The sequence below is a fragment of the Ambystoma mexicanum genome, chromosome 1q (genome assembly GCF_040938575.1).
Source record: "Ambystoma mexicanum isolate Mex_15411 chromosome 1q, UKY_AmexF1_1, whole genome shotgun sequence".
NCBI classification, from domain to species: domain Eukaryota; kingdom Metazoa; phylum Chordata; class Amphibia; order Caudata; family Ambystomatidae; genus Ambystoma; species Ambystoma mexicanum.
The window spans coordinates 803349941-803375202 of record NC_090922.1 but is presented as its reverse complement, the minus strand read 5'-3'; the positions used below and the strand labels follow the sequence as shown (position 1 = coordinate 803375202).

The window sequence follows — 25262 nt, the reverse complement described above, 5'->3', positions numbered from 1 at the left end:
GTCCGCATAGCTGGCGCTTCAAGCCTCGCCCCCCCAATCATTTTTCTGTTGCTAACTTGTGTGTAGGCAGTGGGGAAGTCTATATACAGCGACACTCGATGATGCAGTCTGCAAATTACTTCCATTTTCTAAGCACAGCCGCACCTGGTATAACCCACACTTTCTAAGCGTCCCCAAAGATACACTGGACATTAGGCTCCGGCATAGTAAGGAAGACATACACCGGCACTCTCTCTCGCAGCCATGCTCTCTCCAATTGTCATGCACAGAACACTAACCAGTTAGTACTCACACCACATTCCACATCTAGAACGCAGAGTGAAAATCATCATGCATGCACCAAAGGCAAGGCAGGAAGAAAGCACGTCACAACAAAATGCAGGACAAGTGGGTAGGTATATGACTTTAGTCTTCCCGGCAGTTAAGCAGCGTGGGGGGATGGCCATCCAGTGGAGAAGGGCGGTTTGTGAGTCTACAGGAGAGTTTCAGGGAGCAGTAGAAGGAGAAAAAGATCTTGGTGTCATTTGCAAAGAGATGGCTCAAGATTCCAAATGAGGAGATGAGCTTGCAAGTGAGAGAGTGCACAGAGTGAAAAGGAGGCGACCAACCCGTCCCAGGAGGCAAGAAGGGAGTTTACTCCTGCTGGTGGTTGGGGGAGAGAAAGGGTAGATGTGTTTCAATATGCAGAGGAGATGGTGGGAAGAGTTTACCACTGATGCTATCTTGGCATTAAGGTGACATTATTAGTTGAGGTTCTTTGATGCTTTCACCTGTCAAAAGATTAAAAATTGCTATGTCCTGGGAAGCTACATTTGTGTAGAAAATTGTACTTTGGAGTACAGAAAAAAAAAAACAGTGTGTGAGGCATGGTGGCTTTGCTCTCCCACTGCCTGCCATAGTACCTCCGGGAGTGAAAGCACAGATGTGTTGTATGCAAGGGTGATATTGGGAAGTGTTTACTAAGGATCCTATCTTGGCATCAAGCTGACATTTGTAGTTGTGGTTCTTTGCCGTCGCTTCCACCAGTAAAAAGGTCAAATACTGTTGTGTTGCAAAAAGGCGTTTGTGTAGAAATACTGTACTTTCGATTACAGAAAATAGTGCAACATTGTGGTTCAGATGCCTTTGTGTCCCAACATATATACAAATATATTTTTTTTAATAAGTTTAAAGTGCAACATATAAGCAGATTAAGAGCAGCGATGCCATGCCCGTAGCCCACTAAAAAGCAGTGTGTGAGTGAGGTATGGTGTATTTGCTCTACCCTCTGCCTGCCCTGGTACCTGCTGTGTTGTAGCAGCACTCTTCAGTTTCCTGCCTTATTGTGAACATAAATTGGCCTCAGAAAGGGAGGCCGGGATATGCACACAGTCAGAGGGGGGAGCTGGAGCATCAAGACCATCTCCAGCTGAAAGCAGCATAAGGGGGTGCACAGCTCACCTGCTTCCAGTCCTGCTCACCTGCTGATTTTGCTGTCAGAGGATCCAAGGATCCAATCCTCTCCTCTGGCAGTGCTCATTTGGATGTGCCGGCTACCTGTCAATCCCCTCTGCTTGGGACCTTCCAGGTGGCTTGTGGATCATTTCCCATTGGGAAAGCCAAAGCTGTTGGCTGTGCCACAGTTGAGTCGACAGCGGCCCCTGGTGAGGGGAGAGGTTTGGGTAGATGGGACGTTGAAGATGCGTTTGGTTTTGAGGACCAGAAATGTGGTTGTCCTACTGTCAAGACATGTCTAGCCATACATGAGTCAGTGTGCGGCAGGGTTTTGGGGTGTGTGATTGGGGTTAGGCGGATCAGCAGGATTCTAGGGGCTTGGGTATAGTAAGGAAAGCGGGACCGTCTGAACAAGGAGACCAGCAGACGATAAAAGGGTGGGAGAGCAGAACAGTAATTGAAGAAAGTGAACATGAAAAATAGGCAAAAACAGGCAGTAGATGGGGAAACACAAGAACCGCAGATCATTAAGCAATGTAGGGAGGAAATGGAGAGTAGCGACGCTGAAAGGGGAAACGAGAGTGCAAGGTCTTAAGAAAACAACTCTCTTCCTTTTGTAAGCAGCTTTATTCAGGTTCAGAACATGGACTATCAAAGACACAATGCACCTTTACCCGTGCCACAATTTCTAACAATTTTCTTGCAGGGCATCACATATAAAACCTCTCCTGCAGGACCGTGAGGTGGCTGAATGCAAAACAGGTGGCGGGACAGACCAACAGAGCCAGCACTCTGCCTGAAGGTGAAGGCACAATGTAAGGAAAAGAGCCCTCCGCATCCCACTCACGAGACCCCACTACGTGTAGCTACATGCACACCGACACAAGTGGGAGGAGTCAGGGCTCATCGGACGTCTCTCAACACACAGCTTGATTTGGCATCAATTGATGAGTTTCCTGGTCATTTGTGGATGATGGCCAGGCCACATAAGGCTGAGGCGGTTTTGTAATATGCCTGCCATGGTCTGGTGGGATTTGCTTAATATGCTGGACAGAAAACAGCTGGGACATTCCCTTCGCTTAGTCATGGCCTCGTCGAATCGAGCCTCAACGAGTGGCTTGGTTGCCAGTCATCATGTAAGTACCAAGCCTACTGTCGTTCCGATTAAACATCGGCATGCTTAATGTTAAATGGTTGGATGAAATGAATAATGAAGGACGGCCTAGGGTCACTAAGCTATTCCATGCTGGGTTTCAGAAAAGCACACATTAGGGAGTAGAATGGGATTCCTACTGTTTCCTGGTATCGTAACCAAGAGATGTATTGGGCCAGGGATGGGTAAGAATGCACCAGCTGTTTGGCAGATGGGCACTAGTTAAAGCAGTGAAGAGATTCCATTGAGCTCTGGCCTTGGATTTGACGATGCTATGTACAGGCCACAGGCTGTACCTGGAGGACTAGTCAAATCCGGGGATAACCACTGTGGAAAGTCGAACCACAGCAATTTTCCATATCACAGTGACAAGACTCCTGCCATAGAAGTAGCCTGCTTGAGGATGCAGACATTGTCCTCCAAAAGCTTAGCTTGCAAGCCATTTCTTGAGCTAGTCAGTGTCACCAGTCGAATGCCTTTCTTTGAGAAGGATTTCATGGCTGTCCTCCAATAGAACCTAAAAAGATTTTTATTTCAGGTCCCCCAAAGCATTAGCTCACTTTGAAAGGGAATGTATAAGATAATGCTGATCAACAGCGGGCCCTAGTTAGATAACATTGAGAGCACATGTTGAAGGACCATCGTGGAGATACATTTATCAAGAAGCTTGGCAGCATACGTCAGAGGCATGGCGCCGAGGCTTGGCAAGCATGACATGGAGTACATGGAGTATGGTCCTTGGTCCTGGCGATCATCGGTTGAATGCCGGCAACGAATGAGGACTCATTCATACATCCTATCAAAAGTCAAAGAGGATTCAGCCTCGCAATAGGGTTCACAATAAAGGAATGCTAGCAAAGGACCTTAGACATGCACTGGGTATAGGAGTGAGGAGTTCTAAACTCCCCACGTGGTGCTCCTGCTTCAAATACATTCTATTCTCAGACATCAGGTATTTCACTCACATTCATTTTCATACAGTAACAGTTACTGGCCCCAGTCCCCACAAAGATGTAAATAACAAGCAGTACAAGCATTGACATTAAAATACAAGAGATAGGTGTACCCAGGGAGAAGTGTGCTACCGTCTGAGTGTTCCAGGCAACTGACCCAGGCCTATAGTCAATCCAAGGTGAATGCCGGAGTGAACAGGGACTATGTGCCCCCCAACTTCAAGGAATGTGCAGAGAAATAGCTTAAGGAGGGGGAGGGAACTACAGCCAATTCAAACCCCAATTTCCACCCTTCATCTCGGCCTCCAGCAGCCTGCGTCGCTTGGGATACAGTTGGGAAAGCGATGAGGAGGAGGAAACGATGGTAGCCCTGTGCTAAACAGCACTACCTAGGTTGCGTGCAAACTCAAAGTACACTTCCAGTCTTCATGCATGGGCTGTTAGAGAGCGTGCCGTTTTCCACAACTGATCTACTCTTGACCAGGGATGAGCTGATGAGAACTGATTTTTGTACACCATCGCCTGAATCGAAGTACACCCCGTGTTAGCATGCAACCCCAATTACCCAGCTTTTCTTCATTGCTCTGCAATGGCAAGAAATGAGTCTCCAAGTTCAACTGAATCATAACAAGTGCCACCCCTTCCAACTTAACCCCACCCTCCAAATTAGACACATTATCTGAAAACTAACGACCTTGATGCAATTCAAAAATGCAAGCCTGATACTTAACACCTGTCCAGAGATGCTGCTCAGCTTCAATGCTTGCTCTTATTCGTACATTCAAAACTAACCTTGCTACTCCTGACTGTAAAACAGTAACACCATTTTGCACATGCATTCATGTACTCCCCTACTGCTCGCACAACACCAGTCTCAATCCTAGCACCCATCAGACTAAAAACTGTGGCATGACGCTATTCGTGTTGCCAGAACGTATTCGTCTCCCAACATGCAGTCCAAGGTCTCAAAACCAACACTCTAAGTGCAATAACCGTCTTCCCCTACTAACCTCTTTTATCCTGACAAGTTTTCCACAATCCAAATTCTCCTTCATAAAACCAGAGAGCCAGGTACATCTCCTGAAACCCATCCTAACTTTGTAGCTTGTTTCCAAAAGGAGATCAATTATCCAAAGGTGTGTCAATGCAGACCAACCCTCTGATACTGATGCCCCAACACAAACTCCTGATCACAACGCTGAACCCCGGACATCAACACCAACTACATACCCAGGATACAGCACTCACCCTTCATTCATTTAATCTACTCTGATCCCAGAGATTTCTTTCCAAAATGCAGCCTTCATCCAATGGATTCTAAAGCCTGTTCCTGATTCTCAGACCCGGCGCCCAACACGGATCCCAGGTCTGCACATGCATTTGTTCATTTCAATTAGCAATAGCTGACCCCCAACCCATGCACTCCACCCGCCACTGCTTTACCGATCTCAAAAACTCCGAAATCTGACCTGCTTGATGCCAGCAATCCTCCTTTTAATTCCTTGAGCCACCCCATGCTCAAAGACTTGTGCCCAGACCACAACCATCCTTCCTCAATGGCAATAGTGTCACACAAGGCCCACACAAAGCTCTCTATACCAAGCTTTAAAAGAACCTGTGTTAATAAGGGCATCAGCCATTTTATGTCAATTGAAAAATGTGTTCAACATTTGACCCTTTTTTCTAAGGTCATTATCCCCCTACTGTTTGATTGCATAAAAACACATTGAGTCCAACACAATATCTCCCCTGTGTTCATTAGTAATGCCAACAAATCCCAGACCTGAGGAAATAGCTAATCTATAGTAACTAACATGAAATACCTCCCCTCCCCTTACCTTGAATGTTGCTAACAATACACAGTATTCACCACCCCAGAAGTATATCTACAGACCCGGAGCATGCTGGGACAGATGAACTCAAACCCCCTGTGTTTAGTGCTTCCCAACCCTCTGGGGTTTCTGAAGCGTGCCCGCTTGAGTGAGATGCCATGTGCTCCTTGGGACCTTGCCTGGTAGTTATTGTCTGAGTCCATGTCTATCCAGGATACACACTGTAAGCTGACAGGGGTGGGATGGAAAAAGAAAGGGTGTGATGTTGAGCAGAAGAAAGGCGCAGCGATGGGGCCTGCTTGGGCTCATGCTCCTTGGCGTTTTCATCCCGAGGTGTTGATATATAGCTGGCTCTTCAGGATGTAGTCGATGACAGGCTGGGAGAGGTAGTCCACCACATGCCCGTCTCCATGCTGGAGGGCCAGTCTGAGGGAGAGAAGGGACAGAAACCTGATCAAAAACACTGCTTGTGAAGGAAGGCAGTGTGTGTGCAAACAGCCTACACACCAGAGGCATGAAGGTAAACATCATTCAGCCAACAGAGTGACAGAACTGGCTACCAATTACATTGCTTGTAATCAACATATTTAACATCGGCTGACATGTGATGCACTCTTTCCCTCGATTCAAAACCCTTTGGCTGGGGGGTGCAACATCTAACCCATGTATGCATTAATTTCTCCCCCACCATAACTGATGTGCCTAAAGACAAACTCACTGCACCTCTCCACGGTGTGGCACTTGATCAAAATACATTGGCCACTGTACAAGGTTTTCGCCATACCCAACAAGCTGCCACATCCACTGTCCGGCGGAGCAGGCACTAAGTGCCATCTCAAGATGGGGCTGTCGACCTGGTGACGTATAGTGGCATACCATGCTGTGCTTAAGTTTATGGATGCTTGTAAGGGCTTTATGATCATGGCATAGGTAGTGTAGAGGCTCCAGCACACAACTTGGAAAAGGGAGCAGCCTGTGGGCTGACTTTGAATCTCTCATTGAATGCTTTTTTCCTAAATGGCCTTAAATGGCATACATTGGTCCACATTTAAAACACAATCCTAACAATAATCTTATCCTATGTACAAAGTATATATTTCCACATTAATAGAGGGATGTTGTCTAGGGACTAAAAGTAGCAACAAGTACCTCACAAAAGAGCAGCATCTGAACATGCTACTGCTGGGAGGCAGGCACTGGAGATTCAGTCATCTTTGTTGTATTTAACTTTTTATTTTGGGGGCCGATCAGCCTCATGACTTGGTAGCTGAGACGATCTGACTATACCAGTGGGGGATTGAGGTAGTCCATTCAGGGGTCAAAAATGTTTTCCTAGTTCAGAACCCAAAGACAATTAATGTAATTTTTATTAACTTGATTTTTTTTTCCCGTCTAGAAACAACTGTGCCCCTTTTTATTACTACAATTGAAATGCACTGCTAAATTGAATTTGGTGTTATTGTTTGTAGAGCAAATGTGGGATAGGGAGACTATCTCCATCCAGCTGAATGTTCAAACGTTCCACCATGTGATTTCTTTAGCAGTACACATTCCCTAATGCTGAAAGCTGATACTGTTGTATGTATTGTTTGTCTGGTGAGATTAGCAGCTGCTTAGCCATGGCCGTGGCTATCTGAGCCTGAGGTCACTGGTTGAGGCACTGCTTGGCTGAAATGTGTACTATTGTAAAAGCACTAAAAGGGAGGATCAGACGTTATCACCTGCTCAATCCACTCTGTCGCCTCCCTAAACATTTTTCATAAGACCAGACGCGGGTCCATGTTGTGTGTGATGGGTCATTGTCTGTTCTGTGCCAGGGCTCAGTGTCCCTGCCCTGCTGCAATGTTTTTCTCACTACTGAAGCTCACTGTCTACAGAGCCCTGGTTCTCTCGAGGCTGGACTACTGTAACAGCCTCTATCTAAATCTGCCTGCCTCTACTCTCCGCCAGGGGAGTTGCTAGGTCTGGAAAAGACCCGGGGCTACGCTGATGTCAGAACTGTTGGGACTGGGGGCTAGCTAGTCTTTTGGCTGTAGCTCTTGAGATTCTATCCGGGGCTACAACCAAAAGATCAGGGGCTATAGCCCCCTTAGCCCCCCCTAGCAACGCCCCTGCTCTCCGCCCTCTGCAACTCATCCAGAACAGGACTGCGAGACTTGTCCTTGGCCTCAAGCCCAGGGCCCGTATCTCTCCAGGACTGAAATCGCTTCACTGGCTCCCTGTGGCTGCGAGGATTAAGTTCAAAACCCTCTGCATTGTCCACAAGGCCTTCTGGGGGCTGGGGCCAAATTACCTTCAACTCTTGCTTCCTAAATATCTTCCTTCTCGAGCACTTCGCTCGTCCGCCTCCAACTCCCTCAGGGTAAGCCGCTTCTCCAAGCAACGAGTTGGGGGGAGATCTCTCTCCGCAGCAGGGGCCTCCCTCCGGAACAGCCTTCCTGCCTCCCTGAAACTTGAGGAGAACCATCTCCGGTTCCGGAAGCACCTCAAAACCTTCCTCCTTGCTTCTGCTTTCTCTCTCCCTCTCCCCTGCTAAATCACTGAAACTGTGCTGAATCAGCAACTGGGCCACTCACCAATCTCGGTCCTTGGCCCAGCCACTCTCCCCTGCACTGCCTTCTTGGCAACCCCTGCACTTCGGGACTGTCTCTGTATCCCTACAGCCCCCCTTCCCAGCACTTGTCTGCACTTATCTTGCACTTGCCACCAGCTGGCCCTTATTATTTATCCTGTTCATTACTAACCCTGTACTGCACTTTCCCCTCTCCCTTTCCCCCTTGCACTTTTCCCGTCCCCCCCTACCCATGCACTTGCGCGATCTGAATGACACCTGGCCTAGTCGGATCGTTGTCTGTCTCCCCTTGTTCCCCCTTCCCTGCCTCGTCGTGCCTTGAAACACTTGTGTATAGGCGCGTTACAAATGCCATATCATATCATTATATCATACTGTAATACTGACTGGGTGCCCGGCTGATATGGGATTGTGTGTTATCCTCCTACAAACCAGCCGGTGCTGCCTCTGCAAGGTGCTGATTTGCATCTTTTAAGATAGGCGATTTCTGTCTACCCAGGATGCAAAGGTCAATGGCCTGATTATTGAGGCAGCAAGCTGATAGCTTTGCTCAACCGATTACCCTACAAATGAATTGCCTTTAAAGAGCCCCTTTTGAAGACAACACTTCTTGGTGCAGTGCAAATTGCGAGGACAAGAAACCCATGATAACAACTGGGACCAGTAAAACCTCCCAACACCTTACAATGCACATTACTATAAGAAGAGTGCCCACACCATCAAAGTAATTGTAAAAGCATACTGGTTACGTGTATGGATACGGTAGGGCTAGACACGTTTGTTTGTGATGCTTTGAGACGCTGAGAGGACACCTTTAGGTTCCTCCCTCTAGTGGTCTTTGTGTTGGACTTGGAGGAAGCACGCGAGGAAGAACGTGCATCTAACATCGGAGCGTAGAGCTCAAGAGGTGCAGTGCCCATGACCTGCTAGGCCTGCTAAGCCCTTTAGACCCCAATGTAAGGGACCAGGTGATTACCTAGTGGGGAGAGGAGATTGAGGCAGCTGCCGGGCCTGGATGGACAGTCGCTTGGTGTGTATGAAACCCCAATGTATTGCTCTGCTATGGTCCAGGTGAGCCCATAAGTGCCCATAGGTATGGGCAGGCTGGTGAAGCCATGGGCATTTTTGTTGATGCCTGTTTATGCTATTTGTAAGGGTTCAAGAGTAAGAGTCGGACACAGTATCAGGTTTCGGGTTTGAAATAATACTTTTATTGTCAAAATAATAAAAGTGGTTGGGGAAATCCTACCTGTCCCTAGATCTATGAGGGGTTTCCCTGCCTCAACAAAGCTAATAAACGTCTGTGTCGGGATGTTCAACAAATAAAGCGTCCTCCATCCTGTGTCCAAAATCCTAAACTGACCCTTACACATTAAACTAAATACGAGGTGAAACTGGGGATTTCTTTGCGCCATAGACTTATACCTTTCTCTTGGAGTTCCAAACAAAGTTCTAAGGTGCAGAAAAGAAAAGGAATAATGTTCCACCAGGAAAAGGGGTTCTCCCTTCCCCTATGTTTCTTCTGGTTTCTCACGGTCTGTCCGGCAGTTCCGGTAAAGTCAATTATGTTCCAATATTTCGAAAGGAGATGGCTCTCTCCCAGAAAACTCCTTTTTATCCACTCTGTTATCTCACAGCTTCAAGGGAGAATTATTCCACCTTTGAATCCCTTTAGTCTTCACTTATTCAATGGTTTTCTTGTCACTCAGAAGAAAGAGGGATTTATTTTTTCTCCATGTGTTTTCCTTTCAATGTTACAGTTCTTTGAGGTATTTAATTTCACTCTCTTTCTTGATCGTGTGCCTCTTTAAAGGGGTACGGTTTCCCCTTTTATCATTATTCCACAATTTCAGGTTCATACAATTATCTTCTTACCCCTGGTTTACTCTCCTGCCAGGGCTTTGCTGTTTTGTTAGTTCTCTTTGTAGAGGAGCAGCTGCATGCCTCTGCAGGAAACCCTGACCCCCTACCTCCCATTTGTTGGAGACCTGAGATTGTGCCATGCTTGACACCAGCAGTTGTGCCAATACCGCAGCGTGTGTTCGAAAGAAGATACCCATTGAGACAACCCTAACAAATGTATCCCCGAAGGGATAACAATTTAAGGGAGGAATTCCCTGAAGGAATATGAGAATGAGCAGAGAAAATAAGCCAGCGACGTCACAAAAATGTATGCACAACATCTCAGGATACTGGCGAAAAGGGAATGTATCGATCCTAAAGAAACTAATGACGAAGTAAGAAATTGAGTGAACTCTTAAATATAAAGGAAGAAGATTACAGGTGCACGAAGTGCTGTAGAAAATCAACCGTTCAATAAATGTACAGACGCTGAAACGCAAGGTTGACCAAGTAATCATAGAAGCTGACTATATGTAGTGATTAGAGTGCAGGCAAAGCTGCCATTGTATAGAAACTGGACATTGGTATCATGAATTTAGTAAGCCAGGGCCCATGAAGCGGGAAGGGGAAGCTGTGTCACTGCAAGAATACGTGGAATTGTGGAGCTGCAAGATGAGGTTGTCTGACCTGGAGCCAAGACTGAAGCAGCCAAGGTCAGCTATCTATTCTGGAAATGGGCGAACGTGCGAAGGATGAATCTTCCCTCGTTAAGGTGCAAAGAAAGAACACCAAGAGGGTCAAGTTAAATTCATTTAGAGCATTTAAAAGCTACAAAATGGACCAAATCATGGTCTCCTGTCATGATATGATATGATATGGCATTTATAACACGCATATACACAAGTGTTTCAAGGCGTGACGAGGCAGGGGAGGGGAAACAGTGGGACGACAGACAGCGATCCTACTAGGTCAGCTGTCATTCAGATCGCGCAAGTGCATGCGAAGTTGGAATGGGAAAAGTGCATGGAGGAAGGGAGAGGGGAAAGTGCAGTACATGGGATAGTAGAATAAATAAGATAAACGGGGCTCAAGAGATAAAGTCAGCGAAGAACCTAAAGACACCCCATTCCTTGAACCAGTGAATGAGCCAGTCATCGTCCAAAACTCAGACGCAGCAGCGCGAGACAGGATTAAATCTATCCGTAGACAAGCACAAGCCAAAGACCCTTACGCATGGACCCGACTGGACATTCAAAGTAACAACAGTAGAATGTGGGGAGAAGTCCCTGCGATAACACAAGACCCAGTGACACCAGCGGAGAAAAGATCATCGGACAGACTATCACAGCACCAAACTGAAAAAGCTCCAAACACCCCGCATAAAAACAGGCGGCAAAGTGACATCTCAGGTTTCTCAGAAAAAGAGACCCCTTCAAAAAAAAAAACAGACTTGCTATCAATTATGTCTGCATTTACGATAGCAATAAACCCATTTGGAAAACTCTACAAATCTATCCACGAGGCATTGAAAGATAACACCTCAATGATAGCCTCAATGAGGGACAAATTGACCTTCATCAAAGGCTACCTAACGGCAGTAGAACGTAATTCAAACAATATACAACTGAATTTGGAAGAAAAAATAGTAAAACTGGGGGAAGATCTCATGAATAGAGGCAAATTGACCCAAGCCGTCAAAGTCTCGCACTCCGTTGCCACACAGACCGCAGAGGTGGAAAAGCAAAAGGACCTGGCCCTAATCTTCTCAAAAATTCCATCAAAGCCCTCAGCTCCTCCAACGTCTTTGAACCCAGTACTTGTGCCCACAGGGAATCCTAAGCAGCAGAAGAAGTGCTCTCCACTCAGCACCCCATGCAATATTCAAGCATGCCCACCCGAAAAACCAGCCAGAGGTGTACAGGCGCGTCTTACCAGCCCCTCGGTTGACATACCAATGAAGTCAAAGGAAAAAAAAAAACAACAGACCTCAAACGGCAAATATCCAGCCTCGGCCTGGTCCGTCACTCGTTCTAAAAGGGAGCGATGGCTTGGCCCCCTCCTCGGATCTGCTGAACTTGTCAAAGCATCCGGATCCTGTAGAAGTGTTATTTTCACCAACTACAGGACCAGTGGCTGAACTCTCGAAAACACTCAACGCTCCCTCCGAGCAAGTGACGCAGCCTTCACAGACAGAGGAAAATCAAAAGGCTGAAGCCTCTCTTCGCCGCGATCAAAGGCCCCACTCGAATACGCCAAGTGCTATCACTGAGGCAATAAAAACCCTAAAGCAAACAGAACAGGCTTCTAACCACAGAGTGGAGCGGGATAGTGACTCAAGACATAAGCGGAAGTTTCAGTTGGGTAGATCCCGAGTATCATCGTACAAAGAGGCCCACAGACTCAAAAAGGCTGAATCCAAGAAAGAGGCAAAGATTGCAGGAATGTCATTCTTCAAGCTAGAACAAATTTCTTCAAGAGACAGCTATACGGTCCTGAACAGACAGACAGACAGTGTTAAAAATAATGGAGAAAGTCGATAAGCTCCACCACCTATCGACGGACGACTTTGCTCTTGTAGAACCTTACCATAGGGAGCATAGAGCCAAGGCATACCTGCATATAAGAACAAAGGCGTTAAGTGAACTGCCCCAAGAAGTGTCGAAAGACCTGCACCGTCTAGGGTTTAAACTACAACAACTACAGACCCCCGCCTCTGCTTCAGTAGCGTCTGGAAGAGAAAAGAGGGGTACATCGAGAATACGCAATGATCACTCAAGATCAGAGGTTGCCCCGAAAGATTGCAGATGGGAAGAATCCCGGAGGAGAAGAGACAGAGAGTGGAGGGACCAGCCAGCCGATCGTTCTCAAAATTGGATCTACAGAAATCACTCAACTGCGACTACTCCAAAAAGACCGGTGGAACGACCCCAGGATGGCAAACGTAGGAGAGCTGAGGTGACACCCCCCAATACAGAAATGAATGAAGCAGGGGCAAACAAACCATGGAAGTGGATCGCTGATACCTTCAGTCACAAGTAGAAGAACTAGCAGCGAGCATATGATGTCGTCAACTACAACAGGCAGACGGAGAACCCGCTGGTTTACTGCAGCAAGACTGCTCTGCAGATGGCATCATGGAACACAGGGGGCCACCACCATTTTACCAGACCGAGTGATGTAAACCTTGGCTCATTTGATCTGATCTGTTTCCAAGAAACATGGTTACTGGAAAAACCAGAATTAGATGGTTTCACGATCGAAGTTTCACCAGCAACCAGGCCCATGTTGGGCAGACCATTAGCGGGATTACTCACCGCTATACGCATGGGCTCAGGGATTTCTCCGAAGGAAAAAATTAAAGAAGCGTACGGCATGCTGGTTATCCTAACCACATTGCATCACCAAGATCTGGACCAAGACTCCTGGGCTAGTTCTGATCTAGCCATAATCAACTTGTATTGGAATCCAGATAGAATATCCACCAAAGACTTCTGTAACTTAGTAGCCAATGCTATTGACGAAATCAGAATCGACCGTGATGTGCCCAATATCATCGTCTGTGGAGACCTAAATGCAAAATGAGGGGGAGCTGTAATAGATGACAGTGCCCCACCCAACCTGGCGATGATTGATGAAAGAGGTTGTGCTTGGTCAAACCTAATTAACTCGAGAAAGTTATACAACGTGGCAACACTGCAGGATTGGGGCATCCGAATTCCAACTTGGGAAAGGGCAAAATCGTCCGCTAATTTGGATTACATCTTCATTACAGAAGGCCTGATTCCGTTCTTCCTCTCCTTCAAAGTCCAAAAATCCAACGAAAGTCACCACAACCTCTTACACATGTCATGGGGCGGAGCATCTCGAGAACGGCTCCACTATTTTTCCGACATCAAGTCCAACAAACAGCAAAACCGACTACGGTTAACGTCCGAAAACATAAGAACTTTCGAGGACAAATTATGCAGAAAACAAGGACTCTTAAGTAGGGGCATGGCAGAGACAAGACCTGAATACGTCTCCCTACTGGCCCCCCACAAAGTGAGTTTTGCCAGAAAGAAACAGAGCCAACAAAAACACATCCACACGTATAACACCACGGTGGTCGTAAAGCGGAAAGAATTAAGAAATCTAAAAAGACTGGCACTGAAAATGAATACCAAAGAATCTTGGAACGCCTTCCACATCGGAGCAACAGTCTACAAAACTTGGCTAAAGCAACAATGCCAGACTTTATATCAGAATGATGCTGAAGCCATGCAAAACGCCTGGCCCTCAAGGAATACGAGAGACTTTTGATCACTCCTGAAGAGCGCAAATGGCCAGAATGCACAACCGCTTTCCAACTCGGTCGCCGAACAAAAGTGGATTTCGTATTTCACTGAACTCTATCGCCAGCCCTCTACTGTGGTGCCGCAGCTGCTACCTATGAATGGCGAACCCTGGATCAACTTATCAAACGTGGCAAACATCCTCAGAGTAATTACCAACTTAAAATCATCAAGAGCCCCGGGCCCCGACGGTCTGACAAATATAGACCTGAAAAAACATCTGAGTGCTTGGGCCGGAGCGACAATTACTGTGTCAAACAGAAACAAATCCCCAAGACTTGGACGGAAGCAGTTTTGGCAGGGGTGGACTGGCCTATAGGGAACTCTGGAGATTTCCCGGTGGGCCTCTGCACCCTTCTCCTCTTTTGTGTGGCATTTCCACATTTTCGCATAGGAAAAGCATTGGGCTTGCTGAAAAGGTGTCATGTGGGGCCACTTTGAAAATGATTTCCAGGGCCTCTTTTGGTCCCCAGTAATTATTTCCAGGGCCTCTTTTAGTTCCCAGTCCACCCCTGAGTTTTGGTACCGATTTTCAAAAAGGGGACAAGAGACAGTCCAGCCAATTACAGACCAATTGTCTTACTCGACATTATAGGGAAGATTTTTGCGTCTCTTCTGTTGCGGCACTTCAAAGATTGGGCCATGAAATCTCCGGCCGCAGACATGTTCCAAACTGGCTTTCAAAAAGGCGCCGGAACATCGATCAACCTCCTAATCCTCAACATCCTTAAAGCCAATGTGAAGGGAGGGGCACACAAAGTCCATATGGCTATGGTGGACCTGTCTCAGGCTTTCGACACGGTGGACCGCATCAAACTATGAACTAAGCTAACAACTTGGAAGTGCCCTGGCCCGGTATTAGAACCGATAATAGCTCTCCATATAACAACATCCCTCCGAGTTCGCCTAAACCAACAAAGAATTCTCTCTGACCAGATTTACACGGAACGAGGAGTCAAACAAGGCTGTCCCTTGGCCCCAGCTCTGTTCATAGCCTTCATCGGTGACTTTCAGGAGTCAGAAAAAATGGCTTGTTCCTTCCTGCCGAAACTGGGAGTCTGCAAAGTGTCAAGACTGTGGTTCGCCGATGACTTGATCCTTATGGATCAGACGGCAATTGGTCTGCAAAGACAACTGACCAATTTAACCACATACATGGAAAGTAACAACCTGCAAATCAACAAAAAGAAAACTAAAATTTTGTTATTCACCAAATCGGCCAAGGAAACCCAGAACATCCCGTCCTGGTTTCTCGAAAAGACCAAAATTGAAATAGTAAAGGACTTCAAATACTTGGGCATCCTGTTCGACAACTCTCTGAACGACAATTCCCTTCAGGACTCACTATGGGGAAAAATAAGAAACTTGACGGCCCAAACCCGTGCAGTGGATAAAAAATGTGGTACATTTTCATGGATACCAGCACTTCAGTTCTACAAGGCTAAAGTAGTGCCAGCGATAACCTATGGTATGGTGGCTAACTTAAATCTGCCCTCAGAGATCTGGGCAAAGCTGGAGGGCTTTCTGTGGAAATCAGTGCTGGGCTTGCCCAAATCCGCCCCTATGCCAGCAATTCGACATGACCTAGGCCTTCCATCTTTAGCCTCAGTGATGGCCCTAAGTGCAGTCCAGCTTATCGGGAAAATCCTGCCTCCAAGCTCGCTGCCAATTTTCCAGGTTGTGGCATCGGAAATCAAGAAAGGTACATGTAAACCTGCTTGGGTGAAAAAAGTTCTTGAAAAGCTCGAAGAAGTCGCCTGCTCGGAAGAAACTCTAATTATGAATCCAGGATGAGTAAAAGCAAAACTTGAGTACCAGGATTGGATAAATACCAATGAGAAAATTTTGCTATACAAATCTCTAAAGCACCTACTTCCGTCTCACAATCAGTTGAAGGTCCCATTGAAGTACTGTGAAAAATTCCCAGAGAAAGAATTTAGGAAAACTTTCATGCGTGCACGATTGAATCTGCTCCACTAGGGAAATCCTGGCTATTCGAGCACGTTCGACTATATCTAATTGTCGGTTGCACGTTCGACTATATCTAATTGTCGGTTGTGTGGTACTACAGACCAGGTGGAAACCATTCGACATCTTCTCATGTCATGCCCAGCACTAACAGCTGAAAGACAATTGTACTTGGCACCACTTACTTCTGACGTCTCCGTTCTAGATGAAGAAACTGGTTGGTTTCGACTGATGGCAGGCGATTCTGCTCGATGGTCCTGGATGGCAGCGCTAAATTTTTAGTAGTGGCACTAAAAAGAGCCAACTCGTCAGATACCATCTTGTCCCCTGTGACCCTAGGAGCCTGCACTTAGTCATGCTGAACCCGCACGACCAAAAGTGGTGTCCCAAGTACTTCACAAGTACTAATAATGAAAGCGACAAATTTCTTTTGTAAAAACGTTTTTGGTTAAACATAATAAAACATTTTTAAAAAATAAAAAAATAAGATAAATAAAAGCGGCCATTTGGTGGCAAGTGCAAGGTAAGAGCAGACATAAGTGCTGGTAGGGGGACTGTGGGGATACAGAAAACAGTCCCCTGGTACGGTAGTTGCCAGGGAGGGAGTGCAGGTGTGCAAATAGCGGGGCCTTGGCCAGAGATCTGAAAGGGTGGCCAGGTAACCAGTGGAGTTTCAGCCAGGACTTTCAGCAGGGGAGAGAGGGAGAGAAAGCCAAAGCAAGGAGGAAGGTTTTGAGGTGTTTCCAGAACTGGAGATGGTTCCCCTCAAGTTCCAGGGAGGCAGAAAGGCTGTTCCAGTGGGAGGCCCCTACCGAAGAGAGGGATCGACCACCAACTCATTGCTTGGAGAAGTGACTGACCCTGAGGGAGTTGGAGACGGATGAGCGAAGAGCTTGAGAAGGAAGATATTTGGGAAGAGAGAGTTGAAGGTATTGCAGCCCCAGGCCCCAGAAGGCCTTGGGGACAATGCAGAGGGTTTTGAACTTAATCCAGTGCATAGATTTCAGTCCTGGAGAGATATGATCCCTGGGCTTGAGGCCAAGGACAAGTCTTGCAGTCCTGTTTTGGTTAAGTTGCAGATGGCAGAGAATAGAGGCAGGCAGATTTAGATAGAGGCTGTTACAATAGTCCAGCCTAGGGAGAACCAGGGCTCTGGAGACGGTGAGCTTCTGGAGGAAGGAGAGAAAAGGAAGAATACCTCTGAAGAGGTGCAGCTGGTAGTGTGACTTCTTAGAGACATCATAGATGTGAGGAGAGAAGGAGAGTGTGGAGTCGAAGATGCCCTCAAGCTTTTAAACCTTACAGGTGGGAGCAGGAAGAGGGAAGAGAGGCCAGCCAGAGAGCTGCAGGGAAGGAGGGAGTGGGTGTGCCGATGAGTAGAATCTCAGTCTTACTGGCATTAAGGCAGAGGTCATTGGCGGCACACCACTCCTGGATAGCAGACAGACAGTCAGAGATGAGGGAAGGAGAGGAGGAGGCCGAGGGTAGCCTGAAAATGAGCTGGTATCATCTGCATAGCATTGAAAATTGGGGCAGAGAGCGGCGATGCAGTGGGCAAGGAGTGTCAGGTATTGGTTGAACAGCCAGGGAGAGAGGTTAGATCCCTGGGGGACACCACAGGTAGAGAAACAGATATTGGAGAGGAAGGACCCAAGTTGGACCTGGGAGGGTCGGTTGGAGAGGAAAGAAGTCAGCTATGTCAGAGCCTGTCCAGTGATACCCAGGTTATCCCGGAGACGATTGACAGTGTCAAAGGTAGAAGAGAGATCAAGCAAGATGAGGACACACAGGGTGTTGGAGTCAAGGTTGGAGAGCAGGTCTTCACAAATGTTCAGAAGAGCAGTTTCCGTGCTTCTGGCAGCACTGAAGCCAGACTGATGGTCATGAAGACAACCAACAGATTTGTTGTGGAGATTAAGATGGGTGATGGCCAGTTGCTCCAGGAGCTTGCCCAGGAAGAGAATGATGGAGATTGGGTGATAGTCAGCCGGGCAGGAGGGGTCGTCAGAGGGTTTCTTAAGAAGAGGGTGCACAAGGGAGTGCTTCAGGTGGGAAGGGAACACTCCAGTGGTGAAGGAGTGATTGCAGAAATCAGCCAGGGCAGGAGCCAGGGAGTCGATGTGGTCTTTGATAGTTTTGTAGGAACAGGGGTGAACCTGTTTCAATGAGACTTTCATAGATCGGACTTCTCTAGAAACCTCGTCTGCAGAGAAAAGGGGGGAGGCAGAGAAGGAGGGGGGGTGGCTGCAGAAGGCCCAGAGGAAGAGCAGGAAATACAGGGAGGGAGGCGATAGGAGGAGAGTGAGGACAGGGTGTCCTGAGTTTTTTAAATGAAGTGAGAAGCCAGTGCCGTGCAGAGGGCCTGGGACGGGACAGGAGAGGTAGAGACAGCAGCAGGATTGGCCAGTTGCTTGCAGATTTTAAAGAGTTCAGCTGAGTTGTTAGATGCCGCAGAGATGCAGGCTTGGATATGGGCTCTCTTCTTGGTGAGGACGGAGAGCTGGTATTGCCTTTGCAGCAGGTGGCAGACCAGTTTGTCAGAGGATGAACATGAAGCACGCCATTTCCTGTCAGCCACCCTGCACTTGCGTTTTAGGGTGACGAGATCTGAGTCATACCAGGAGTTACACTTGGCTTTGGGCTTCAGGCGGATTCTCATGACAGGGGCAAGGATATCAAGAGTATCAGATATAGAAGAGTGGAGCATGGAGAGGGATGTGTTAGGGTGAGAGTCAGGCAAAAGGGGAGCAGGGGGTGAGAAGGTGGCAGCGGAAGCATCAATTGACACGCGCTTCATGGGTCGGATGACCAAGAAGGTGGGTGGCAGTGATGGAGGTGGCTTGGCCTGAGGGGTATGGAGGGTGAGGTGGGAGGATAGGAGAAAGTGATCACTACAGGAGAGAGGAGTGGAGAGAGGGAAAGAGAGGGGAAGGTCAGAGGAGATCAGAGCATCGAGAGTGTGCCCTGCAGAATGAGGTGGACCGGAGGGGAGAATGGTGAGTGAGAGAGAGTTGCAGAGGTCGTGAAAGAGTCCAGAGGAGGGATAGGAGGCATCCAGGTGGATGTTGAATTCTCCAAAAAGGAGGAGTTGAGTGTTTGAGGCCAGGAGTGAGGAGGAGAGGTCCGCCCACTCAGAGAGGAAGGAAGAAATCTGACCAGGTGGCCGATAGGTAGTATCCACAGTAAGGGAATGGCTAGGGGAGAGAAAGAGCCGGCAGACCAGGCATTCAAAAGAGGAGTAGGTCTGCATAGGAGTGACAGAGGCAGGAATCCACTCAGGGAAGATAAGGGCTACACCCCCACCAGACCTTTTGGGCCTGGGCAGGGGGAGGATCTTGTAGCCGTCAGGTAGGAGCATGTCAAAGCTGGTGGCAGAGCTGGCCCTGAACCATGTCTCAGTGAGACCGAGGACATCGAGGTCAAGTTCTTCAAGAAGGCGGCAGATATCAGAGGAATGTTTGACAGCAGAGCAAGAGTTAAGAGAGGCAATATGGAGAAGGTTGTCCTCCTTGAAGGACTTCCGGGGGGGGTACAGATCAGAGCTACGTCCTGCGGAGGTATAGAAGGTGCTCGAGAGGGGGCAGAGAGGGCGGGGAAGGCAAGGTAGCTGAGGAAAGGGGATGGGGGATAGCTGGAGACGAAAGGAAGTTGATGAGGCACGGGAAGCATCTATCAAAGAGGTGAAGGTTAGACTGAGGGCCTTGGACCAAGACAGTCCCATTGGAGTAAACATTAATGACCCATGAGCCAAGGATGAAAATATAGTTTGAACTTGAAGTTCTGGAACACAATAGCGAGTGCTCTCACTCCCATTTATTCTAAAAGACAAGGATACTTTGCAAAGCCAAGTTCAAAGACAAACTTCATGGCAGAATTCATGGGTGATGAGAGATGCTGGGCTAATTGGGTGGGGATGTGGTGTCATGCCCCATCTCCTTGCACCAGGGTCTGGGCTTACGTGCTAAGTGAACCGAATGTTCCAAACATGGCACAAGCGTACCACCGAATTATAGTAGTCCATATAATGAAGGACCTTATAGTTCTAAAACCAATGAGAAACTGTTTATCTAATGTTTCTGAAAATGACATGTTTTAGAGGTAGGCATATTTTGTCCATCTGATAGTGGGCAGCCAATCACAATCCTAGTTCCTATAGAAAGTATACTTAGATGTTCCCCTTAAGCCAATACCCACTCTTAGTAGGCTTTTCATTATTGCCACGTAGTATGACATAAAACTGATGTATTTTGATATAAGAGCTATGTTTTGTGTGAAGATTGCTGAGAAAAATCGAGCATACATCCGTTGATGTTCGTTGTAACTCCCTGTTTTAGATAAATGTTATTAAAACAGTACTTTGCCATCTTCCTAAGTTGGTTTGGTTATTTGGACTCGAAATCCATTACATATGCAAGTTTCTAAAGGGCCCTAAGCTCATCTTGTTTCCTTTATCACTCAACGGGGTATGGCTCATCCCGTTTTGCATCAACTGTTTTAGTTTCATACTTTCACAGAAGGGGTTTGACCCCTAAGCTTTCTTACTCCTTCTCCTCTCCCTGGTATACTCTCCTGCCAGGGTATTGTAGCTTCTTCTTAAACAGGGGTTTGGATCTTCCCTTTGATTACTGATTACAGTTCCACACTTTCAAGGTGAGGGTTCTTAACCACTTCATCTCTTCTCACTTCTCCTTTCCTTTCTCTTCCCACTTCTCCTTTCACCCCTGGTTTACTCTCCCTGCAGGGTATCACAACTTTCTTATTTGGGTGTGATTCCCAGACGCACTGTTTGCCAGATTCACTATTCTGCCAGGACTTCCATGCTTTCTTTTCACACTCTTTATTAATTGTAATGCCTTTATGTAGGCTTTTCCCAATGTTAGTACCCGTATGAATTATACTGCCTTCACTTAGGCATTCCACAATGCTCGTGTCAGTTCTACTGCCTTTACTTAGGCGTTTCACAATGTTCATATCTATATGATTTATACTGCCTTCTTTTAGGCTTTCCACAGAGTGTGTATCAATTCACTGCTGTCTTCATTTTGGTGTCTCTCGCATTGGGTGCAGTACATGGTATTCACCCTGAAGCTTACCAGTGTTTCTTGGCGTCTTTGGCATTCATCGCATTTCTCCATCCTCTTCGCTTCTAACCCACTGACCGGCAGTGCGTTCTGTGAGCCACTTCGTTCCTGCTTAGCCTCCTTCTGTGTTTGGCAGCTCCAGCTGCCCATGAGAGGGAAGTGGCAAACGTCTCCTGGCTTGGCTTCTCTGCACACCGTATGCATCAACCTTTGTGCTGCGTTCTGCACTCTGCTCACCTCCGGTGTCCCAAACAGCGTCAGAACAAATTGGATGCAGTTGCAGGCTCAGTCTCTCTCTCGCCGCTTGCTCAGCTGTGTCCATTTTAAATGTGTCTGCCTTACTTATCATTTTCCAACGACTAGAACACAGGGTTGGTTTTCCATGTTTGTTCATCCTCATTACTCCATCCCTCTTCCTCGTCTCAATACTAGAGTAGGAGGAGTAGGTGCATAATGTTGTTTGCTAGAAAAGCCTGGGAATTCAGTATCTACATTACAATAAGCCATACAGGAGTGTGGCACAAGTCCTTGGATGTTACTAGGAGTTACCACAGAAGGGTTGTTTAAGTATAGTATTCTCTTGCCTCCCTGGAGTTTGTCTTCCCCTACGTGGTACTCCCGGAGACAGCCAACTCCAGGATCAGTGTCAGGTAGCTTCTGCCTTTCCCTGGCCATGCAGAGGAAGCTTCCCTCCTGAGAACCAGAGACGACATTGCTAGATTCATCACATGTTATTACAGGTCACTGAGCTGCACTGGCAGGAACCATTATTTTGGAAGTGTATAGAAATGCACGTTTAGGGGCAGTTTTGGCAGTGCAGTGGTGAGGTGAGGCGAACGGCTGCTTGTTAAAACATCGGAAGCGACTGTGGGGGTCTTACATCCCTGTCGTGCTAAACGGAGAAAGAGGAAAGAAAAAGTGATAATACTAGTGAAAGGGTGGCTCTTCTTGATTCAAGTGTTTGAGAGTTGATTTGACTGATTTAGCAGCTCCCAAACAATTTACATTTTGGCTAATCTTCCACAGGAAGGGAAAGGTGCTCGATCTGCTATTACATTGATGAAACATAATGTTATAGACAATCAAATTGTGAATGTTGATTTATTTGCTTCAGTTGAGAGCCCTTATTTGAATCAAAGTAATGTTCTGGACCTTATTCATACCGTGCCATATCTTCAATCCATATTCACGAAAGATCTCTTGTTAGTAGAAATACTAGCATCCATATCTGATGCAAATTGGGTAATTCTGCATTTCATATCACCAGTCATTGCTGATCTGCTTATGTCTTTTTCACAGGACTTTTTAAGGCAGGGTTATGACTTTACTATATTTCAGGAAAATCATTTGCCACTTTGTGGAACTGGGAATAAGTGGGTTCATACCAGCGAAAAGCAAAGGTTCAGTAGAAAAGGATGTGGAGTCCATTGTTGAAAAAGTCATTTTGGCTATAAATGACACTTGTAATAATTCACAGGACTTCATGCCCAAAAATTGTTTTGTTGGACATTTGAATGACATAATTATCTAATAATGATAAACTCAGTTACAATTATTTTTCTTTTATCTCTTGGAATATTCGAGGGTACAACTCCTTTTTTAAACCGCGGGGGCAAGATATTTTACAAGAGGTTAATTTGTTTTAATTACTGGAAACTTGTCTGTCCGAGCAGTTTATTTTAGATGGTTATGTAATTATTCAATGTTTTGCGAGGAAACGTCCAAGAGGGAGACCTTCTGGAGGGTACATTATAGGCTCTCGAATTTATAGGAGTTTGAATGAATATTTTCTGTATTTAACCAATGATTTTGAGCTAACTGCCATATTGATGACAGAATTGAAGTCGCCACTGAATCAAATTTTAATTATGAATGTTTATTATCCTCCCGGCGGGGCTGAAAAGGCTAATATCTTGACATATATTGTGAAGGTTATTGATGAATGGCAATATGTTCATCCTAATTCATACTTTATTATTGTTGGTGATTTTAAATTCCAACGACAGCTTTTTAATGATTATGAGTTCCGTTCTATTGTCAACTATGGTCCATGTGTAGGAGGCAATTGTGTTGTTTTTCTTGAAGATGGCGCCTTTAATATGAAGGGAAATAGTGCAGGTAAAGTATGGAGCCCCCCTTTTAGAGGGTTTAGGAGTTTCACAGTTATTTTTACAAAGATAGGTAATAATCATAGTGATCATGTGGTCTCTCAATGTACTTTGGTTGTTCTAGATGTGACCCAGAGAAAAACCTTAAATGATTCTTACAATATTGACACTGTAGGTAATAAGATCACTTGGACAGAGTGGAATATTGATCTTTTTAATAATTTGATGGTTCAAATGTTTGCACATGAAGAGGCCCCGATTTCGGTAAGAGGCCCCGATTTCCATAAGGGTTACGAGAATGTTATTGAAGTATTGATGCTATCTTTGAAAGAAGTACCATGTCTTTAATGAAATGTAATTGTTCTAAACACGAGTCTGGAAAAATATATGATGTGCTTATTGTGAATAAGAAAAAAGAACTTAGAGCTAACTTCAGGTTAGTTAAAGCCTCTCCGAATACCAGCTCATAGGTCCATTTAAAGTCCTGCAAATTAAAGTCTGCTTATAGACATTGGCTCAGAGTTCATAATGGTGCAATTTCAACAGCCCAATAGCACATCATATTTTGGCCTCTTTGCTCTTAAGACTCTCGAAAATGTTGGTCCATTTATAAGCGACACATGTCTATTTCGATTGGGAAAAAGGAGAATAATCCTATCCCTGAAAACAATTGGTACAAATATGTTCAATGATTGTACTTTAAGATTGGGATTTATGCATTGGCGAGTCAAGATATCACCCCCCTATATAACAGTAAATGTTTGGATTTCACCATGGAGGATATTCTATCTAGAACAGATAAAATGAAACCCTTGTAGGCTCCTGCCACTGTTTCGTTTCAAGTGTGACTATTAAACAATCGCTTAATCTTCGGGCAATGGTGATATATCAGCTATTCTGTGAAATACATTCAATGGGAAAAGTTCCTCCCTCATGGAAGAAGTCCATTTTGATACTAGTTTACAAAAAGGGGCATTGTAATTTGCCAGGCAATTACAGTTTGCTAGCCATGACTGACTCTGTGTCTAAGATCTTTTCTCATTTACTCTTGGACAAACTCAATGCGTGGGTAAAAGAATGTAGCATCATTGAATATGCTGTGGCCTTTGATACTGTGGATAGAAACATTTTGTGGAATAAACTAGATAGATGGGCCTAGATAGATCAATAATCCATTTAATTCAAGATCTTTTTTCTGACACCTCGTCTTCTTTGAGATTGAATCAGAATGGGATACTATCTTGTCGTATCCCCAATAACTACGGCCTAAAGCAGGGCTGTGTCTCGGCTCCTGTCCTGTATAATATCTATGTCTCAGATCTTGATGCAGCCTTGCAACATTGTCATAACTTTCCACCTAAAATTGGCCAAAAAGTGTTGTGTTGAGTACCATATGCGGATGAAACCCTTGTTTTGGATCGCACCCCGATAGGCTTACAACACAGTGAAGGCTCCAGCAGTTTTCTGTGGCAAATAAATAAAAAATCATTAAAAAAAATAAGACTAAGATCATGGTTATCAATCGAAGTTAATAAAAAGAAAAGCTGTGCGTTTACATGGAAAATTGATAATGTACCTTTGGAAGTGGTCCACAACTACACCTACTTGGGAATGCCAATATATGATACTTTAAATTGGGACTCACTATGTAAGGACAAAAGTGCAGAGGTTTTTGGTAAATTTAGAGCAATAAAGTCCTTTATATCTAAGGGAGGAGGTAATAATACAAGGGGGCTCCTAAAAATACATAAAGCAAGCATTATGCTTAGAGGCTTATCAAAGTAGGGAAGTACAATGGTTGAATGCTGTTGAGTAAATTATGGCGCTCGTCTTTGGGTTTATTTAACGCTAATCCACGCAAGGTCATTTGCTTGGAATTAGGCTTGACTTCTCTGTCAACGAGGTGTCAATTTGCCTGGAGGTCATTTCACCTTAAGATAATATCAGTTGAAGGTTCACCCTTGCTTTATGTGATCTTTGGCACTATT

General features: G+C 45.9%; 1 protein-coding gene across 1 annotated transcript in view; it reads right to left on the bottom strand.

Annotated features, from left to right (window-relative positions):
• Positions 1 to 2042: 2042 nt before the first annotated feature.
• NMNAT2 (nicotinamide nucleotide adenylyltransferase 2) overlaps positions 2043 to 25262 on the bottom strand; it is a 539474-nt gene continuing 516254 nt past the window's right edge. The window contains exon 11 of the mRNA XM_069641406.1: positions 2043 to 5798. Within this exon, the coding sequence (XP_069497507.1) occupies positions 5696 to 5798 (103 nt within the window). The 3' untranslated portion in view covers positions 2043 to 5695. The remainder of the gene's footprint in view (positions 5799 to 25262) is intronic.